Raw genomic sequence first — 21794 nt, 5'->3', positions numbered from 1 at the left:
TTTTGCAAGGTCTTTGGAAGGTGTTTCGGTCCTCAAGGAGCTCCAGGAACAGCAATGATGACACTGGGGCCCTAGAAGACCCTGGCTCTGCTGCCGTCTAACACTGCCAAGAGTCCAGGCAGTAGCTCTACTGCTGTCAGAAGTCCCTGCTCCAGGCACTGCTGCCTCTGCCAGGATCCGCGTGTCCATCATCAGCCTTGACCTACATTATTCAGGACTTCACTGTTGTTCCTGATGGGATTCATCATAAAATCATGAAAATTGCAAGGAACACTGACCTTGTAAAGCTTTTGACTCAGCTGATCATAGTCTTACCAAGTATCCTCTCGAATCTGGCTATCCTTAGAAAATTGTCACTCTCCTTCGTCTAGTTCCGAAGGCGTGCAAGCTGTGATCATTATGCACAAAACTATCACAGTTCTTTGACAACACAGGTTAAACAAGGTTGTGTCATTGCAGCAAATTTTGTCTTCATTTCACTTGCTACAATGCATAACAGATGATGGTGTAGATTTGATTCAATAGACTAGTAATTCAGAGGAACAAGCTACTCCACTGGAGATGTAGGTTTGAACCTGCTGGAATTTAATTTTTTTGTTTATGGGATGAGAGTATCACTGGCTGGCCAGCATTTCTTACCCATCCCTAGTTCCCCTTGAGAAGGTGGTAGGGAGCTGCCTTCTCGAACTGTTAAATCCTCCTGCTGTAGGTCAACCCACAATGCTATTAGGGAGGGAATTCCAGGATTTTGACCCAGGGAAGTGAAGGAATGGCGATATATTTCCAAGTCAGGATGATGAGTAGCTTGGAGGGGAACTTGGACGTGGTCTTGGTCCCATATGTCTGCTGCCCTTGTCCTTCCAGATGAAAGTGGTCTAGGGTTTGGAAGGTGCTGTCCGAGGATTTTTGGTGAATTTCTGCTGTGCACCTTATAGATAATACAAACTGCTGCTACTGAGTGTTAGTGTTGGAGAGAGACGATGGCGGTGGATATAGTGCCAATCAAGTGGGCTGCTTTTTCCTGGCTGATGTCAAGCTTCTTGAGTGTTATTGTGGCTGCACTCAGCCAGGAAAGTGGAGAGTATTCCATGTGTCTTGCAGATGGTGGACAGGCGTTGAGGAGTCAGGAGGTGAGTTACTCGCTGCAGTATCCCTAGCTTCTCACCTGCTCTTGTAGCCACTGCATTTCTGTGTTTGAGCCCAGTTGAGTTTCTGGTCAATGATAACATCCAGGATGCTGACAGTGGGAGACTCAGTGATGGTAACACCATTGAATGTCAAGGAACAGTAGTATGATTGTCTCTTATTGGTGATGGCCATAGCCTGGCATTTGTGTGGCATGAATGCCACCTGCCACTTGTTAGCCCAAGTTTCGATATTGTCCAGATCTTGTTGCATTTGAACATGGACTGCTTCAGTATCTGAGGAGTCACGAATGGTGCTGAACATTGCTCAGTTGTCGGTGAACATCCCTACTTCTGACCTAATGATGGAGGAAAGGTCATTGATGAAGCAGCTGAAGATGTTTGGGCCCAGGACACTACCCTGAGGAACTCCTGCAGTGATGTCCTGGAGCTGAAATAATTTTCCTCCAGCAACCACAACCATCTTTCTATATGTTAAGTATGATTCTAACCACCAGAGAGATTGCCCCCTGATACCCATTGATTTCAGTTTTGCTAGGGCTCCTTGATGCCATACTTGGTCAAATGCAGCCTTGATATCAAGGGTTGTCACTCACCTCACCACTGGAAATCAGTTCTTTTGAACATGTTTGAACCAAGGTTTTAATGAGATCAGGAGCTGAGTGGCCCTGGCTGAACCCAAACTGAGCGTCACTGAGCAGATTATTGCTGAGTAGGTGCTGCTTGAAAACACTGTTAATGACACCTTCACTCACTTGACTGATGACCGAGAGTGGGCTGTGGTAATTGGCTGGATTGAATTTGTCCTGCTTTTTGTGTACAGTCATCCTTGGGCAATTTTCCACACTGTTGGGTACATACTAGTGTTGTAACTGCACTGGAACAGCTTGGCCAAGGGAGCGGCAAGTTCTGGAACACAAGCCTTCAGTACTGTTGCCGGAATGTTGTCAGGGCCTGTCACGTTTGCCGTATCCAGTGTCTACAACCGTTTCTTGACATGAGGTGGAGCGAATTGAATTGGCTGAACTGGTATCTGTAATGCTGGGGACCACTGGAGGAAGCTGAGATAGATCATCCACTAGGCACTTGTGGCTGAAGATTGTTGTGAATGTTTCAGCCTTAACTTTTGCACTGATGTGCTGGGCCCTTCCATCATTGAGGATGGGGATATTTGTGGAGCCTCCTCTTCTAGTGAGTTGTGTAATTGTCCACCCACCATTCACGACTGGATGTGGCAGGACTGCAGAGCTTAAATCTGATCGTTGGCTGTGGGATCGCTTAGCTCTGTCAATCACTTGCTGCTTTCCCTGTTTGGCTTGCAAGTTGTCCTGTTTGGTGGCTTCACCATGTTGATACCTTATCTTCAGGTATGCCTGGTGCTGATCCTGGCATGCCCTCCTGCACTTTCCATTGAACCAGGGATGATCCCCTGGCTTGGTGGTAAAGGTTGATTTGGGGGAAAAGTCCAGTCCATGAGATTACAGATTGTGCTGGAGTACAGTTCTGCTGCTGTTGATAGCCCCCAGTGCCCAGTCTTGAGTTGTTAGATCTGTGTGAAATCTGTCCTATTTAGCATGGTGATAGTGTCACGCAACACAATGCAATACAATGGGAGTTATTCTCAATGTGATGACGGGACTTCATCTCCACAAGGACTGTTCAATGGTCACTCTCACCAATATTATCACGGACAGATGAAACTGCAGCTAGCAGATTGGTAAGGATGAGGCCAAGTATGTTTTTCTCTCTTGTTGGTTCCCTCACCACCTGCCGCAGACCCAGCCGAGCAGCTATGTCCTTTAGGACCCAACCAGCTTGATCAGTAGATAATGGGAACTGCAGATGCTGGAGATTCCAAGATAATAAAATGTGAGGCTGGATGAACACAGCAGGCCAAGCAGCATCTCAGGAGCACAAAAGCTGACGTTTCGAACCTAGACCCTTCATCAGATGATGAAGGGTCTAGGCCCGAAACGTCGGCTTTTGTGCTCCTGAGATGCTGCTTGGCCTGCTGTGTTCATCCAGCCTCACATTTTATCAGCTTGATCAGTAGTACTGATACTGAGCCCTCTTGAAATGCCCCATCCAGAGTACATTTTGTGCCTGTGCCATCCTCAGTGCCTCCTCAAAATGTTGTTCAACATTGAGGAGTACTGATTCAATTAACTTCAATTAATTAATCTGAAAGTTACTCTCTGTTTTTTGCAGTTTAAAAGAAGCCTGGTTCACTTATGTCCATAAGGAAAGAAAATCTGTCTGGTCAGGTCTACATGTGCCTGCAGAGAGTAATGTGGTTACTGTTAACTAATTGCTCATGTAGCCTAACTAGCCATTTAGTTCAAGGTCATTTGGGATGGGCAATAAATGTTGGCCTTGCCAACAATGCCCACATCCCATGAAGAACAATGGGGAAAAAAACTCCACTACAGCAAAATACCTACAGGCGTGCAGATAAATTACAAAAGAAATGGAAAATTGTTAAATCTTTGCCACCTTCAATCCAAACTCGGTTACTTCAACCTCAGTTATTGAGCTTCAGTGTGTAAATGACACTTTGGTGTGTGTACATTGAGAAACAAGGTCCAGGTCATTTTCGATTCCTTCTCTAAAAGGTTGAGAAAGGACCTTTCATTAAACCCCTAGAAAAACAAGTTCCTCTTCCAACCTGCTTGATTAGTTTAACACCGTATCAACTATTTCCCTTCATCTACTCTGTAATTAAGCTCTCCGACAATAGATTTGGCAAACGTGATTTCTCTGTCATCTGTTTGTCTTGACTGTCTAATTATATTATGCTCTGTTGCCTTATCCAATAACAGATTCTAGCATTTTCCAAACACTGATGTTACACTAAGTGGCGTATAGTTCCCCTGTTATCTGTGTCTCTCATATATTAAAACATGGAGGATTCTTGGGAGAATTGACTGGGTAGATGTGGAAAAGTTGTTTCCCCTTGTAGGAGAATCGAGGACTGGGGGTCATTATCTCAGAACAAGAGGCCCCACATTTAAGATGGAGTCTTGGAGGATTTTCTTCTCTGAGGATGATTTTGATTTTGTTGTCACATGTATTTTACTGTAAGAGCATAATAAAATACCGTGAAAGTTTTTCATTTGTCACTATGAAAAGGTGCCATTTTGAATTGTTTAAGAATAAGAACAAAAATGTATAGCTTGAGACTCCATTAGTCCTTAGCCAGCTCATCACCTTCAATGACATTTGCACTGCCATCCCTCCACTACTCCTTTGCCACTATCTACACCAGACCCAACTAACATCAAAGTTGCCATCGTCAGGTGCCGTCTTTACTGCTGGGCCAACGGCAAGTGCATCTGTGGAATTCTTCACTCTAGAGGGCTGTTGAGGATGGATTATTCAGTGTATTCAATGATAAAATTGATTCCCTTATTGATTTAAAAATCTGTGGCTGTGGATAAAAGGCTGAAAAGTGGAGTTGAGGATTCTCAGATCAGCCATGATCTCATAGAATGGCCTGCTTGTTTTCCTCCATCCAATGGACTTAGTTGATTATTGGCTGAAATGTTTTGCCTTCTATAACCCATGATGACTGTTTGAGAATGTAGAGAATTCTCGAAGATTAGAACCAATGCATCCATAATGTCTGCATCCCTAAGTCAATGCATCTGAAGTCTTCAGGACATCCACCATTATGTAAGGCGTCAGTGCTATAATTTCTTCTGCATTTTGCTGGAATTCCAATCAGTTACAATGATGTTCTTGCTAGCTTGCTTAATAGACATCAATGTATGCCTATTACTTTTGTGATGCTGTAGTCCAAATACATTATTCAAATCAGCAAAATGGTGCAGCTGAGAAATTTTCTTTTGTTTCAGGGAGATGAAGAGCTGACAATTGATGTCATGGATCGATTAAGCCCTTGCATCTTGGAAAGCTTCATACACCTTACTGGAGCAGACCAGGTAGATCAATGAGCTGGAATTGTTTGATATTTCATTCTTTGAAGGTCAATGTCGCTTTAACTATTTTGACAGTATTAACAAACGTTTGTGAATAATGTATTTAAACTTCTTTGCTCAAGTCTCTCAACATTGGTTCTGTCTTCAGCTAGTGAATACTAAAGATGCAAAACAATTTATACACACGTGTAATGATCCCAGATTGACAATTTGAATAGCTCTGGTTTGGGTAGGTAGCAGATAGGTAGTGGTGGGGATTGGTCAGTGTGGTAGGAGGAGTGGATAGGTGGGAGAGAAGACGGACAGGTCAGTGAGGGGAATGAAGGGGAGGCTGGTTTTGGGATGAGGTCAGGGCGAGGGAGATTTTGAAGTTAGTAAAGTTCACATTGAGCTTACTCTCCCAATTGGAGACTGGGCACCCCTAAATTCTGGAAACTGCACTCCAGTGCCTACTCAAAAGTACAATTTCAGCTTTTCTGACCTTGCAACCTGTCTTTCTACCTATCTTCTATCATTTGTAAATCTGGCTGAAGCACATTCTTTTCCTTCCTTCTACTCATTAATATTACTGTAAACAGTTGCAAAACACTGATCCCTGTGGATCTCCACTGGTTGTGGGTCACCCATCTGAGAAAGAACCCCTTAACCCCAATCGCTGATTCCTGCCCACTTACCAATTCTCTATCCTTACTAAGATAATACTTCCAACACAGTGGGCTGTTAACTTATGACATAAGCTTTTGATAGGTACCTTGTCAAATACCTCTGAAATTCCAAATACAATGCATCTACTGGTTCCCCTCTTTGCACTCCATTTTTTTTCCCTCAAAGAAACTCTAATAAGTTAGTCAGACACGATTTCCCTTTCATGAAACCATACTGACTCTGTTTGATTAGATGATGATTTTTCAAATGTTCTGCTATTACATCCTTAATAATTGATACCAATACTTTTCCAACAATAGATGTTAGGCTAATCGGCGTATAGTAACCTGCTTTTTGCCTCCCTCCCTTTTTGAATGGGGTGCCACAGTACCTGTTTTCCAGGTCTCTGGTATTTCTCTAGAACCCAATGACTTGTGGGATATTACAACAAATACATCCATGATCTCTGTAGCGACCTCTTAGTATCCTAGAATGTAAACCATCAGGCCAGAGGCCTATCTGCCTTTAGCCCCATTAATTTGCCTAATGCTACTTCTTTAGGGATGGTGATGGTACTTAATTCCTCCCCCATATTCTTGTGGTATTAATGAGATGTTCAAAGTATCTTACACTGTAAAGATTGAAAAATACCTGACAAAACTATCTTACCGATTCATTTTCTAATGAGGTTGTGTTAACTTTGACCCCTCTCTTCCTCTTTGTCAGTTTTTATATTCCTTGCTAGTTTGCCCTTATTGTTTATTTTCTCTGACTTTCGTTATCTTCGGTTCTCTTTTGCTGGATTCTGAAATTATCTCTGTTTTCAAGGCCTCACTGAATTTGGTCTCCTGTATGTGCTTTTTCTGTTAGCTTAATGCTCTCGTTAACATCCTTGTTTAGCCATAGTTAGTTTATCACCCGTTTAGAATCTTTCCTCCTTACTGGATGTACTTTTTCTGCAGGTTATGAATTACTTGCTGAAATGTCTGCCATTGCTAATCTATCTGCCCAGTTCACTTTAGCTAACTCAATCTTCATTTCATTGTGATCCCCTTTTTTTAAATAAGCTAATCACCGTTGTTTCGAAACCAAGTTTCTCACACTCAAACTGAATATATTATGATCACTACTTTCAGGGGATCTCTTACTCCGAGATTATTTATTAAACGTGCCTCATTTTCCATTACCAGATAACCTGCTTCATTGTTGGCTCCAAAACACATTGCTCTGGGACACGGTCTCTAATGCACTCACTGAATTTGTTGTAGCTACCCTTTCCAGTTTGGTTAACCCAATCAATATGAAAATTAAAGTCACCTATTTATTATTACTCTATTCCTAATATATGCTCCTTTAATTTTTTGATTTATATAGCATAGCCTTTTGCACAGATTGGCTACTGTTCAAGGTCTGTACATTACTACCGTTGTCGTCTTTCCCTTGCTTTTTTTGTTAACCTCTACCCAAATAGACTGTCATGTGACACGGATCATTTCTCACAACTGTTGCTCATTTCTTATTTAACCGTGCTTGCCTGCCTCCTCCTCTTTCCCTTTTCTCTCCCAGCTGGAAATTCTTACCTCAGTTCAAAGAAAGCCAGATACTCCAACAGAAGGGTCTGGTTTGTGCAGCTTTCACGCCAGTAAAGCTTGGTTAGAAATCTGCAAGTTATTGGGAACGGGAGCAAAAACAGAAGTTGCTGGAAAAGCTCAGCAGGTCTGGCAGCATCTGTGAAGAAAAAAAAAATCGGAGTTAATGTTTTGGGTCAGTGACCCTTCCTCAAAACTGGGTCACTGGACCCAAAACATTAACTCTGATCATCTTCTTCACAAATGCTGCCAGACCTGCTGAGCTTTTTCAGCAACTTCTGCATTTGTTTCTGATTTACAGCATCCACTGTTGTCTTGGCTTGACCACAAGATCATAAGATATAGGAGTGGAAGTAAGGCCATTCGGCCCATCGAGCCCGCTCCGCCATTTAGATCATGGCTGATGGGCATTTCAACTCCACTTCCCTGCACTCTCCCCGTAGCCCTTAATTCCTTGTGAGATCAAGAATTTGTCGATCTCTGCCTTGAAGGCATCCAACGCCCCGACCTCCACTGCACTCCGTGGCAATGAATTCCACAAGCCCACCACTCTCTGGCTGAAGAAATGTCGTCTCATTTCAGTTTTAAATTTACTCCCTGTAATTTTAAGGCTGTGCCCACGGGTCCCAGTCTCCCTGCCTAACGGAAACAACTTCCTAGCGTCCATCCCTTCTTATCGGAATGGGCTGTTTTATGTTACTGGAGATAGGATGCTTCTCTGGAATTGAGTTTTTAAGAGGGTACTGGCAAACTGGTTGAAATTTTGTTTTCATGTTTGAGATAAGCTCGTGCTAGCTGTTAGCTGTGGTTTGTATTTCATTCTGGGATCAGACTTGACCAGTAGTACCAAATCAGCTGAAACATTCCTGTCCTGTCTACTAGTCTCTGGAATGGCTTTTTATTGAACATAACTTGTTAAAGTGATGTATATTAAGAACAAAACTAAGATAATTTTCTTTTTACCCTTCAATTAGACAAACCTGCTGTATTGCCCCACTGGCATAGACCTCCAGACACTTGCAGAATGGAGTTCCTCTCCCATCAGCCATCAGTTTGATGTGGTCAGTCCTTCACACATTTGGATATTTGCACATGTGACACAAGGTTTGGACCCTTGGGTAATTAGCTTATCAAGCTTCCTGAAGCAAGAAAATTTGCCCAAACACTGTCCATCAGCAGTGAGTTATGCTTGGATGTTTTCATACACTCGCCTACAGATGCTTTCTCCACAAGTGGACATAAAGTAAGTCTTTTGAATTTTTTCTTTCAAGCTTATTGTTTGCCATTGCTATTGCGTACACAAGTGATTCCCATTCTCTACTTTTTGGTTCATCAATTGATTAATTTAGAATTCAAGTCTTAAAAAGCTGAATTTTGATGACCAACGTTGGCTGTAAACATCTTAAGTTAGATTTATTAGGTATATTAGTGACCTAGATTTGGGACTGCAAGGCAAAATTTCAAAATTTTTGGGTGACAACTTTGAAGTTTTTTGAACTGAAAGAAGGGTAGTGTTGAATTAAAGTAAATTCGTGATGGGATTTATCCAAGGATTCTATGGGAAGCAAGGGAAGAGATCGCAAGGCCTTTGGCAATGATCTTTTCGTCATCACTGTCCACGGGTATGGTGCCGGAAAATTGGAGAGTGGCAAATGTCATTCCCTTGTTCAAAAAAAGGAATAGGAACAACCCCAGAAATTACAGGCCAGTTAGTCTTACGTCACTGGTGGGCAAATTATTGGAAAGGGTTCTGAGAGAAATGATTTATGATTACTTGGAAAGGCATAGTTTGATTCATGATAGTCAGCATGGATTTGTGAGGGGTAGATCATGCTCACAAACGTTATTGAATTCTTTGACGAGGTGACCAAACACGTGGATGAAGGTAGAGTCGTGGATGTGGTATATGTGGATTTGAGTAAGGCGTTTGAGGTTCCCCATGGTACGCTGGTGCAGAAAGTAAGAAGGCACAGGATAGGGGGAAATGTGAGTTCTGAATTGGCTAACACTTAGAAGAAAAAGGGTGGTGGTGGATGGAAAATATTCAACATGGTACCCAGTTACGAGTGGTGTAACACAAGGATCAGTTCTGGGCCCTCTTTTGTTTGTGATTTTTGTAAATGATTTGGATGTAGGAGTGGAGGGGTGGATTGGTAGGTTTACGGATGAAATGAAGGTGGGTCAAAGTTGTGGACAGTATGGAGGGCTGCTGTAGGTTACAAAGAGACATTGATAGGATGCAGAGCTAGGCTGAGAAGTGTCAGATGAAGTTTAACCCTGAAAAGTGTGAGGTGATTCATTTTGGAAGGACAAACTTGAAAGTGGAATACAGGGTTAATGGAAAGATTCTTGGCATTGAGGATGCTGAAATCCAAGGTAGACAAACAGGAGGGATCTTGGGGTTCAAGTCCACAGTTCCCTGAAAGCTGCCACCCAGGTGGATAGAGTTGTTAAGGAGGCGTATGGTGTGTCAGCTTTCATTAATAGAGGGATTGAGTTCAAGAGCCATGAAGTTATGCTCCAGCTATACAAAAGTCTGGTTTGGCCACATCTGGAGTATTGTGTCCAGTTCTGGTCGCCTCATTACAAGAAAAATGTAGAAGTGTTGGAAAAGGCGCAGAGGAGATTTACCAGGATGTTGTCTGGAATGGAGGGAAGGTCTTATGAAGAAAAGTGGAGAGAGCTCAGGCTTTCTCTTTAGAACAATGACAGATGAGACGTGACTTGATAGAGGTGTGCAAAATGAACTGAGGCATGGATAGAGTAGACAGCCAGAGACTTTTTCCTCAGGTGGAGTAGCTATTATGAGGGGACATAGTTTTAAAATGAATGGAGGTGGTATAGGGGAGACATCAGAGGTAGGCTCTTACTCAGAGATTGGTCAAGGTGTGGAATGCATTATCAGAGGTGGTAGTCGGCGTCATTAGGGGCAAATAAGTGGCTATTAGGTAGCCAAATGGATGATAGTATAAGGTAGGGATGGAGGTTAGATAGACCTTAGGATTAGGGTAAAACATTGTGGGCCAAAGGGCCTGTACTGTTCTATGTTCTAAATCAACAGAATCTGGTGAGATAGTTGAAAGTGGCAAGTTAAGTTAAAAGGAGATAAAAGTGAAGCCACATACATTTAGTTTTGTTCACAGGACTTGAGTATTGGTGGCTAGACTGACGTTTGTTGCTCACCCCTAATTGCCCTTAAGGTGGTGAGTTGCCTTTTTGAATTGCTGCAGTGCATGGGGTAGGTATATCCACTGTGCCTTGAGTGAGGCAGTTCCAGCTCTGTCTTCAATACTATTATCCCCTCCAGGCTGATACCTCAAAACTTCAAGACCTTGGTCTCAGCTCCGCTGTCTGCAACTGGATCCTCAGCTTTCTGACCCATAGACCATAATCAGTGAAGATAGACAACTGTACCTCCTCCAGGATAACACTCAACACTGGAGTCCACCCCCCCCCCCCCCCCCACCCCGCCGTGCCCCTCCCCGAAGGATGTATCCTCAGGCCTCTACTGTACTCCCTGTACACCCATGACGGTGTTTCCAAATCCTGAATGAATGCCATCTACAAGTTTGCTGACGTCACCACTGTGATAGGACGGATACCCAAGAACAACACGTCAGAATATAGAAAGGAAATAAAGGACTTGGTGCTGTGAGAACAGCCTCTTTCTCAACATTGGCAAAACCAAAAACCTGATTATTAACTTCAAAAAGAAAGCAGGAGATAACACCCCCATCTACATCAATGGAGCTGAGGTTGAGAGGGTGGACATTGTCAAGTTCCTGGAAGTGAAGATAACTGAGGAAGGTTTTGCCATTCTCCAGCCCTGAAGAAGGATAATACCTGAAATGTTGACTGCTCCTTTCCTCCAGATGCTGCCTGGCTTGCTGTGTTCTTTCCTCCTGTTTGTCTACCTTGGATTCCAGCATCAGCAGTTTTATTGCCTCCTTCCACCCATGGACTCCATTTACACGGCTTGTTGCCATGGAAAGGCTGCCAACATCAACAAAGACCCATCACACCCTGGTAAAGATCTCCTACAACCACTTCCGTCAGGCAGAAGATGCAGAAGCTCAGACACACACCAGAAAGTTCACGAACAGCTTCTTTCCTGCTGTTATTAGACAATGAATGAATTGACTCAGGAACTTCAAATAATGTTGTCCTTGCCTAGTGCGTGCCCTGTGCAATGTAACCTGTATGCCGCTGCTCTTTTTTTTTGCACCCAATGATCTGTATGGCCTTGCTTACTATGATCTGCCTGCACTGCTTGTACAAAGCATTACACTGTACTTAGGTATATGTGACAATAAATAAAACAAATGAAATTAAATCAGGGTTAGTAGGAATTGCATATGCTGGAGAATCTGAGATAACAAGGTGTATAGCTGGATGAACACAACAGGCCAAGCTGCATCAAAAGAGCAGGAAAGCTGATGTTTCAGGTTCTAGACCCTTCTTCAGAAAATTTTCTGAAGAAGGACCTAGACCCGAAACATCAGCTTTCCTGCTCCTCTGATGCTGCTTGGCCTGCTGTGTTCATCCAGCTCTACACCGTGTTATCTTAAATTTAGTCCGGACTTTGATCCAGTGATACTCAAGAAACAATGGAAGTACCAATTCAAGATGCTTTGGACTTGAAGACGAACGTACTGGTATTCTTGTGTATCTGCTGCGCTTGTTGTCGATGATAGAGGTTTGGAAAGTGTTGTTTTGGAAGCCTTGGTGAGTCATTGCAGAGCATCTTGTAGATAAGTCTCAATGCATAGCAGTGGAGGTTGTGAATATTGAAGGCACTCGATGAGGTGCCAATTAAGCAGGCCGATTGTCTTGTATGATGCTTGAGTGTTCTGATCTCATTGAGTCAAAAAGGTATACAGCCTAGACAAATGGAAACTGTTCCATCGCACCTCTGACTTGTACCTTGTAGATTGTGGACAGGCTTTGAGAATTCAGAAGGCAAGTTACTTGCTTGCCCTTACCCTTGAACTGCTGTCTAGCATGAGTGCACCCACAGTGCTGTGATGATAGATTTTCAGGATTTTAGCTTATTTGATAGTAATGGAATGGAGATACAGTTCTAAGTCAGGAAATTGCAGGTCTTGGAGGGGTGTTCCCATGCATCTAATGCTCTTACCTCTCTAGGCGGTAGAGGTAGCAGCTTTCGAAGGTGCTTCTGATGGAGCTTTGGTAAGTCACAATAATACATCTTACAGATTCAATGCACTGCTGCAAATGTACATTGGTGGTAGAAATAAGTGGTGTTTATTGTGGTGAAAAGGATACCGATCAAGCTGTTTAGTCCTAGATTATGATGAATTCATGAGTGTTATTGGAGTTGCACTCATCCACACAAGTGGAGAGTATTCTATCATACTACTAATTTGTACCATGTAGATGATATATTGTGAGGGGTCGGGAGGTGAGTTACTTTTTGCTGAGTTTCTGACTTGGTGTTGTGGACACAATATTTATACAGAATCCTAGAATGCAGAGAGAGGCCATTTGACCCATCATGGCAGCACCAAACCTCCAAAGAGCATCTGACCCAGAATCATACCCCACGCATAACCCCGCATTTACTATGGCTAACCCACCTAGCCTGCACTGCCCTGGACTCTGGGCCATTCAGCATGGCCAATCCACCCAACCTCCACATTTTTGGATTGTGGGAGGAAACCAGAGCGCCCAGTGGAAACCTACACAGACATGGGGAGAATGTGTAAATTCCACATAGTCACCCAAGTCTGGAGTCGATGCCAGGTCCCTGGTGCGGTGAGGTAGCAGTGCGAACCACTGAGCCATCTGCTGCCCTCGTCTTGCATTCTGCATCTTAGACCAAGGCTGGAGTTGAGTAGCCTAAGTGAAAAGCAATCTGAGTAATAGTGAGTAGGTTATTGTTGAATGAGCGCTGCTGGATTGCATTGATTATGATGCCTTCCTTGATTGTGCTGGTGATTGAGAAGAGATTGATGAAGCAGTAATTGGCCTATTGGATTTATCAGTTTTTTTCTGGACAGGGTGTACCTGCTGTAATCTATAGAACAGTGACTATTGGGAAGGAGTATTGAAGCAAATTCACAATGGAATTACAGATGGTGCAGACCCCATAGTGTAGTTAAAAGAATTTTATTTAAGACAATATAGATTGGAATAGAAGTAGTGCAAAGGGCAGCAAAAGCAAGAATTCCTCGACTCTATTCAGGAGAATTTTCCATAAGAATATGTTTCCAGTCCAATGAGAAAAAAAGCAGTATTAGACATAATTATTTGGAATGAGATTGTGTTAGCAGGGATCAGTTAATTTTAACTTATCATTGGTGGAAAATAAAGATGAACAAGCTAAAGTAAGAATAATGAACTGGTGGAGAGCTGATTTAAATGAGGCAAGATCAGAGCTAGCCCAGATAGACTGAAACCAAAGATTGGTTAGAGAAAACACCTGAGCAATGGCCTCTCTTCAAAATGGAAATCGATCAGACACTGTCAAAGTAGATTCTTTCAATAGGAAAGGGCATGAGAAACAAATCAAGAAGGGAAGGAAGTTAAGTTATTGAAGAAGTGTGCCTGTAAAAGTGTCAGGTAGAACAAAAAATTCAGAGGGAGTTGAAAAAGCAGGTGAGAAGTGAAGGCGGATTATATAAAAAAAGACTGGTAGCTAACATAAAAGGGAAATCCCAAAGCCTTCTGTGAGTACATCAGTAGTATAAGTGTAGTAAAAGGAGGAGTAGGACCACTTAAGTCCAAAAAGAGATTTGTCTTCACCTGCGAGGCAGACACTGCCCAGGCTGTAGTGATGGAGGAGGACGTTTGGTCATTAGAGGGGTTTAGAATAGATAAGGAAGTGGCTTTGGGTGACTTGTCATACTTAAGACACTGGGACCAGATGAGATGCATCCAAGGATATCGAAGCAAGTGAGAGTGGAAATTCCTGAGGCACTGATGATAATCAGTCAATGTTCCCTGGAATCTGGGGTGGTACCAGAGGACTGGAGAATTGAAAACATTATGCTCTTGTTCAAAATGGTTGTAGAGAAAATTTCACATTTTATAGTTCAGTCAGTTTAACTTTGGTGGTGAAATGTATCAAAATAATTATTTAAGAAAGGATGAATAGAAGCTGGAAAAAATAAGGATTAATTTGGAAAAGCTAACGTGGATTTGTTAAGGAGGAATTATGTGTAATTTGCTAGAGTTTTATTTTGAAGAGGTAGCAAAGGGAGTTGGTGAGGGCAGTATGGTGGATGTAGTGTACATGGGCTTCTAATACAATACAGTGCCACACAATAGACTTGAGAGAAAAGTCATAGGTCTCAGACTAAAGGAGTTGGCAGCAAAGTAAGTTCAAAACTTGATGAGTAGTAATTCAATGTTATTTACAAGCTAGAGAATGCTTGCAATAGAATTTGTTTTCCATGGGTAAGTATTAGGATCATTGCTTTTCCTCATGTATGTGTCTTGGAGACAGTTTCAAAGTCTGCAAATGATACAAGACAAGGGAACATTGTAAACTGTGAGAAGAACAACGTAGAACTTCAAAAGGACATTGACAAGTTGGTAGACTGAGCAGGTGGGTGACTGACTTTCAATGTGGTGTGAAGTGATGCATTTTGGTAATTCACAACATTACCAAAGAAACAGCCCAAAATAAAATGTATTAGTCTAAAGAATATGCAGGAGTATAGAGACCTGAGTGTATATGTGCATATGTCATTATTGGTGACAGGTCAGATATTAATAGAGCATGCAGTATTCTAGTCTTCATTAATAGAGGTATAGCATACAAGACCAGGAAGTTATATTGAGCATAAAGGACACTAGGTAGAACAGAGCTAGAGTACTATGTATAGCTCTGAGCACTACACTGTAGAAAGATGCAAATGCATTGGAAAGATGCTGAAATAGTTTACGAGAATGGTTCCGAAGATGAGAAACTTGGTCAAGAAGATAGATTGGAGAAGTTAGTGGTGTCCTTAGAAAGGATGGTTGAGATGAAATCTGATCATGCTCAAAGTCATGGAGGGTTTGGATAGAGTTGATATTTCACTGCAGCAAAAGAATTGAAAGCCACAGGGAAGAGATTTAAAGTGATGGCAAAAGAAACAACGACAAGCATGAAGGAATTTGTTTTGTATGAATTGGACGATCATTGTCTGGAATTTACTCTGATAGTGTGGTGATGATGAATTCTGTGGGAAATGAGAAGCGACACAAGAATAGACAGTAAATTCATGGATTATGGGGAGAAAGGCAAGTGCGCAGAAGCAGCAGAGTTGTTAATGCAGAGAATTGGCATGGTTACGGTGACCTAATAACAGTATCTATTCTGTGTTTCCATAACATTGGCAAAAATTTGAGCACTTATAATTTTCAATAGTTTTTCAAGTTGACATATTTTTATTCTGATCATCTTTTCCATATAGTAGTCCTATAAATGCCAAAAAAGTGAGCACCACAATCAGCAATGATTCCTACATTGGGCTTTGGAGAAACTACCTTATCCTTTGCTGCAGTGCGGCAACATGTAGTACAGCTCCTTCAGGATCACTAAGGTGCTCACCTCCAGAGACGCTGGCGTCTACTCCTGATAGTGGATATAGTCTGGATTCTAAGGTAGGTACTTCTTGAAATCTGCATCAACTTGATAAGGTGGATGTTGAGAGATTGTTTCTGCTGGCCAAAGAATGTAAAATGCAGAGTAACAGACTTTGGAGAAGGGCTCACTCATTTAAACTTGATCATTCATCTAAACATTTAGTCAAAATTACTGACGTCCACCTGTAAGGCTTTGATGTACATCCCTCTGAGAATTGGTATTGTGTAATTGTTAGGCAGTTATGTAATAAATATCCAAAAACCTTAAGAGAATATTCACTTTAACCTTAATCCAAACATCCTCTCCCTCTCCTTCACTCTTTCTCCCTCCCACTCTGCCTCGATCTGCCTCTGTCTCGCTCTCCCTCCCTCTCACCACCTCACCTCTCACTCCTACTCCCTCCCCATGCTGCCTCTGGTTGATTAGATATGATTTTCTAAACGTTCTACAATTACTTCCTTAATTGATACCATTAAATTTTCAGCAGCACTTTTCAAGGTGGCATGGTGGCTCAGCACCAGGAACCCAGGTTCAATTCTAGCCTCAGACGACTGTGTGAGAGTTTCCTCTGGGTACTCTGATTACTTCTTGCAGTCCAAAGATATGCACGTTGGGTGGTTTGGACATGCTAAATTGCTCATAGTTTCCAGAGATGTCTGAGTTAGATAGATTAACCATGGAAAATGCAAGGTTACAGGGATAAGGTAGGGGTGAGTCAAAACAGGGTGCTATTTGGAGATCAGTGTGGACTTGTTGGGCTGAATGGCCTGTTTCTACACTGGATTCCATGATTCTATGAGCGATGAACGATAGGGTAATCGGTTTTGAAAAAGGGTGTCATCATGAGCAGTTTTCCTTTCTAGTCGAGTACTTCCCTAGTCCTCCAGTGGGCAGCACTGTGGCTAACACTGCTGTTTTGCAGCACCAGGGATCTGAGTTCAATTCCAGCTTCGGGTGACTGTGTCTGTGTTGAGTTTGCACGTTGTCCCTCTGCCCGCATGAGCTTCCATGAGTTACTCTAGTTTCTTCTCACAGTCCAAAGATGTGCAGGTGAAATAGATTGGTTATGGTCAATTGCCCCATAGTGTCCATGTGTGTAGGTTAGGGGGATTAGCCCTGGTTAATGTAAGGATATGGGGAGAGGGTGGGGAAGTGGGGCTGGGTAAGATCCTCTTTGCAATGTTGGTGCAGACTCAATGGGCCAAATGACCTCTATCCACTCAGGGATTCTGTGATTCTTCAGAATCCAATGACATTTGAAAAATTACAATTCATGTTTCCACTATCTCTGTAGCTACCTCATTTGGGTTCTCAGGATGTAAGCCATCCGGCTCGGGGACTTAACCACCTTTAGACCCATTAGTTCATCGAATGCTGCTACTTTAGTGATGGTGCTTAATTTCTACCCTCATGGTCTTTAGTATTAATGGGATGTTTGAAGTGTCTTTCACTACAAAACTTGATGCAAAATGTCCATTTAATTTCTCTGCCGCTTCCTAAAACTATCTCTCCAGATAGATCCGTTAGAAAATCAATGTTAACTTTGATCTCACTCTTCCTTTTTATATATTTAAAGAAGCTGTTTTTGTGTCAGTTTCTATGCTCCTGACTAGTTTGTCCTTGTAATTTATTTTCTCTGTCTTTGTTATCTTTACAGTCCTCCTTTACTAGATTCTGAATTTATCTCATTATTTGAGGCTTCACTGACTTTGGCCTACTTTGTTTTTCCTTTAACTTATACTCTCCTGAACATCTTTGGTTAGCCATGGTTGGTTTATCCCTGTCTTAGAATTTTTCCTCCTCGTTGGGGTATATTTAAGCTGTGATTCATGAACTACCTGCTGAAATGTTTATCACTACTTGCTTACTGTCTCTGTCCTTATTTCATTGCAATTCTGTTTTTAAAGTTAAACACAATTACTCCTGAGTGAAATTTCTCACTCGAACTGGGCATTTAAATTCCATCATGTTATGATTACTACTTCCTGGGGATCTTTTACTCTGAGGTCATTTATTAAACCTTCCTCATTGCCCATAATCAGATTCAAGACAGCCTGCTCCCTGGTTGGATCCATGACATATTGCTATGGGAAGCTATTCCTAATGCATTGAATGAGCTACTTTTTCAAATTTGTTGAATCCAATTAACATGAAGATTAAAGTCTCCCATAATTATTGCTGTATTCTTTTTGTTTGCTCCTGTTCCTTGTCAATTTATAGTCTTTCCCAAAGTGGCCACCACTTGTGGGTCTGTGCACTAATTTGTGGACTTTACAAGCACCCTCCAACCCAATGGTTTCAATGTGGACGGTACAAGCACCCTACAACCCAATCATCTCAATGTGGACTTTACGAGCTTCAAAGTCTCCCCACCCCTGACCTCATCCCAAGACCAGCCCTCCCTCTTGTCCCTGCTTCCTTGAACTGTCCATCTTCTCTCCTACTTATCCGGTCCTCCCACCTCACTGGCCAACCCCCATCCCAACTCCCTACCTACCCTAACCTTTACTAGCTTCATCCCTGCCTCCTTGACCTGTCTGTCTTCTCTCCAACTACCTGCTGCACTATCCACCTTCTATCACCGCCTCCCTCTTTCTGTCTTAATTTCAGACCCCCCCTTCCCCTCCCTCATTTCTGCAGAAAGGTCCAGATCCGAAACATCAGCTTTCCTGCTCCTCTGATGCTGCCTGGCCTGCTGTGTTCATTCAGCTCCACACCTTGTTATCTCAGACTCCAGTGCTGGCAGTTCCTGCTTTGTCCCACCAATGTCTTCTTTCCCTTACTGTGTTTTTTTTAAACCTCTGCCCCCAAATAGACTGCACATCATCTGAGCCTAGATCATCTCTGTCAACTAACAACATTTCATCTCATATTAATAGAGCTATCCCACCACCTTTTCCATCTCTTCTGTCTCTTCAACAGATCAAATATCCCTGAATGTTAAGCTCCCTATTATGATCTCCTTCTAGCCATGTTACCATAATGGCTATGAGATCATAATTATTTACCTCTTTTTACACCATTGGTTCATCTACCTTGTACCTGTGATCCTCCCTTCTTCTTTATGGTTGATTTTATAATTTCCTTGCAACTGAACACCAATATTTGCTACGGATGTGGTTACAATGAACCACAATAGGGTCCACGAAATCCCACATCATGCAATTACGAAACATCGTCTGACCCTGCATCTCTATTTTATTTGTTTAGTTCTTCATTGTTTCTAAAGATTCCTCCTGGTCTTTTAGTTTTTAATCTCAAAATATTTCTCTTATTTATCTTCAATAGAAAAGTAACGTATAATAGATAAAATATAACAAATTATCATATTATTTATAATATAATAAATTAGCAGTTATTACAAACCAATGAACTTTGAGATTTTCCTGGATGTTGCTCTGCTTTGTGCTAGGTTCCCTTCCTGGGTTTAATTTATCCAGTTAAAAAGACTGTAAAATGACCTTGGAAACTGAACCGAAAGAGCAAGCAAAGAACACATTTTTCCCTCATAAATGTGCAAGAATGACTTTCTGACTTTCCACATAGATCTGCTGGACCGTAATTATAGACAAATAAGAAATTTTCAACAAATTGCCATTATTTCAAGTGCAGCTTCGGTTATGCAAGATACAAAGAAAATGTACAGTTGAATCCACAAAATCAAACTGCGTATAGAACAAGAAACCACATGTTTAACATACATTTAGGATAATATTCAGGCCAGTCAAAATCTAGCATTGTCTTCAGTGTAGAATAATGCTAACAAAAGGTCTGTGCTTCATTGAAAAGCAGATTTTAGAGGTCTAGCATCCTTCTAGAAAGCGGACTCAAAATTGACAAGGCCTTTCCTTATCCATAATTATTATAGAAAACATAGCAGCAGATTTAGGTACAAGGTATTACTCGAAACAATAATTCTGTATTTTTAGAGGAATGTTAGCTTGAACATCAAATAAGTGCAGTGCTCATGTTTCGTATGCTTCGTTGTTTAATGAAGCAGGCATTTGGGCACTTAGTTTAACATCCTAATCTAGAAGACACCACCTTTAACAATAGAGTATTCCTTTTGTTCTGCTATTAAATGTCACCTGAAATCATGAGCATCATAGGGTGGGAAGCCATAATATTCTGACTCACTGCCAATCAATTTGTCATTTCCAGCAGTAAGTAATAGAACAGGTAACATGAAATTGTGAAGATATGAGTTTTATCTGAATGTGAATAACTTGTGATGAATACTTTGTAATTTCAGATAATTGGCATTCCATCCCCATCTTCACTATTCAAGTTTATAGTTCCAATGATGCGCTCTGAGAGCATGGAAATTACAGAATCTCTGGTGCTGGGGCTTGGCAGGACCAATCCTGTAGCATTTAGGTAAAAGTGATTTCATTGCGTAAGTTTTATTTTTTTTTAATCTGAACTAACAAAGCACGTTAAGATATATTTGATTTGCATTTTCCTTGAAGATATTTGAAGAGCAAAATTATTCACTCCAGGATTATCCAAACGTCTACAATTTTTGTGAGCCAGTTTAAACGCCAGTTAGTTGTATTTATTCACCATTTTAGCTGTTTCTGTCCTCAAAGGAAATTACATTGTTCACTTGATGCTCTTAGACTCAAAAGTAGAAAAGGAAAGCTGAGCTTAGTTTCAAATTGGATTGAAGGAAATTCACTTCGCAATTTTATCAACAAAAAATAAGTTTTGTGTTTTTTTTAACATTGCTGCCATTTTGCAAACTAAATACAGTAGAGATTTTGAGGGTACTTCTATACAAACAATACTGTACAATACAACACTGGAACAGGCCCTTCAGCCCACCAAGCTTATGCCAATTCCTAGTCCATATTTAGACCCACTACTCATTACCCATATGTGGTTTCTATCCCTCTGTTCACCTCCTGTTCATCTGTCTATCAAGAAATGCCTTAAACATTGCTAATGTGCCTACTTCCACCACATCCGTTGGCTGTTTAATCTAGGCACCCAACACCCTTTGTGTATGAGATTTTCTTCCCCCTAAACTTTCTCCTTCACCTTGAATCTGTGACCCTTCCACCCTGGGAAAAAACCTCTGACTTCCCACCCTATCTATGCCTCTCGTAATTTTGTAGATCTCTATCTGGTTGCCCATCAGCCTCTGTCTTTCCAGTGAAAACAGTCCGAATTTATGCAATCTCTCCTCGTAACTGAAATCCTCCAGACCAGGTAACATCCTGGTAAATTTTCCTTGCAAACCTTTCCAAAGCATCCTTGGTCCATGAAAGTGAAATTGCAAGCAACTCATTTTTGGCTGTTCCTTTTTTTTGGCAGAGACTTGATAGAAGAACTTCATCCCATTATAAAAGAAGCACTTGAAAGAAGACCAGAGGTAAACAAAAATTGAACTGGACTCTTAAATTTAATGAAAAAAAAATCTGCATTGGAAGGTTTGATTGTATGTGTGTGGATCTGTTGTGAACGGTTTTCTGTCCCACGTATTCAAAAATTAGAAGAAATTGGCAATCAGATGTCTAAGTTTGAAATTTTGAAGCTTTTTCCTTCAGCTTCAAAGCTGAATCTGAGCAAAGAATTTTTCAAATAAAGTCAGTGCCATACTCTATCCAAATTCACTATCAACTGCTCTTTCAGATTTCCTAATTTTTTTTAAAACTTTTGACTTACCACAATAACAATGCGGCAGTTCCTGATCTACTCAACACCCACACTCTCAGTGCTGTAGCCTTCTTGAAAATCGTTACTATCTCTCACCCTCTTCCCCGATCCAGCCCTCATTCTGCTCCCTTAAGTGGGAAGTGTGTAGAATTGAAAGGATACGGCAAGTAACTTGCTAAATTATTCACCGCAAGCATGATGTTGTGATGCTGTTGCCTGCTGA

The 21794-nt window shown here is 41.6% G+C and overlaps 1 protein-coding gene across 8 annotated transcripts in view; it reads left to right on the top strand.

The window, feature by feature from the left end:
- Positions 1 to 21794, top strand: part of fryl (furry homolog, like) — a 361259-nt gene that overhangs the window by 195016 nt on the left and 144449 nt on the right. For all 8 annotated transcript variants that reach the window (XM_048544223.2, XM_059647684.1, XM_059647683.1 and 5 more), the window contains 5 exons: positions 5000 to 5086; positions 8292 to 8560; positions 15741 to 15930; positions 20166 to 20290; positions 21230 to 21287. In XM_048544223.2, coding sequence (XP_048400180.2) covers positions 5000 to 5086; positions 8292 to 8560; positions 15741 to 15930; positions 20166 to 20290; positions 21230 to 21287 — 729 coding nt within the window. The remainder of the gene's footprint in view (positions 1 to 4999; positions 5087 to 8291; positions 8561 to 15740; positions 15931 to 20165; positions 20291 to 21229; positions 21288 to 21794) is intronic.

This window comes from Stegostoma tigrinum, chromosome 1 (assembly GCF_030684315.1).
Source record: "Stegostoma tigrinum isolate sSteTig4 chromosome 1, sSteTig4.hap1, whole genome shotgun sequence".
NCBI lineage: Eukaryota > Metazoa > Chordata > Chondrichthyes > Orectolobiformes > Stegostomatidae > Stegostoma > Stegostoma tigrinum.
Note: the sequence above shows the minus strand (reverse complement) of the source record. Positions and strands in the feature narration are given on the sequence as shown.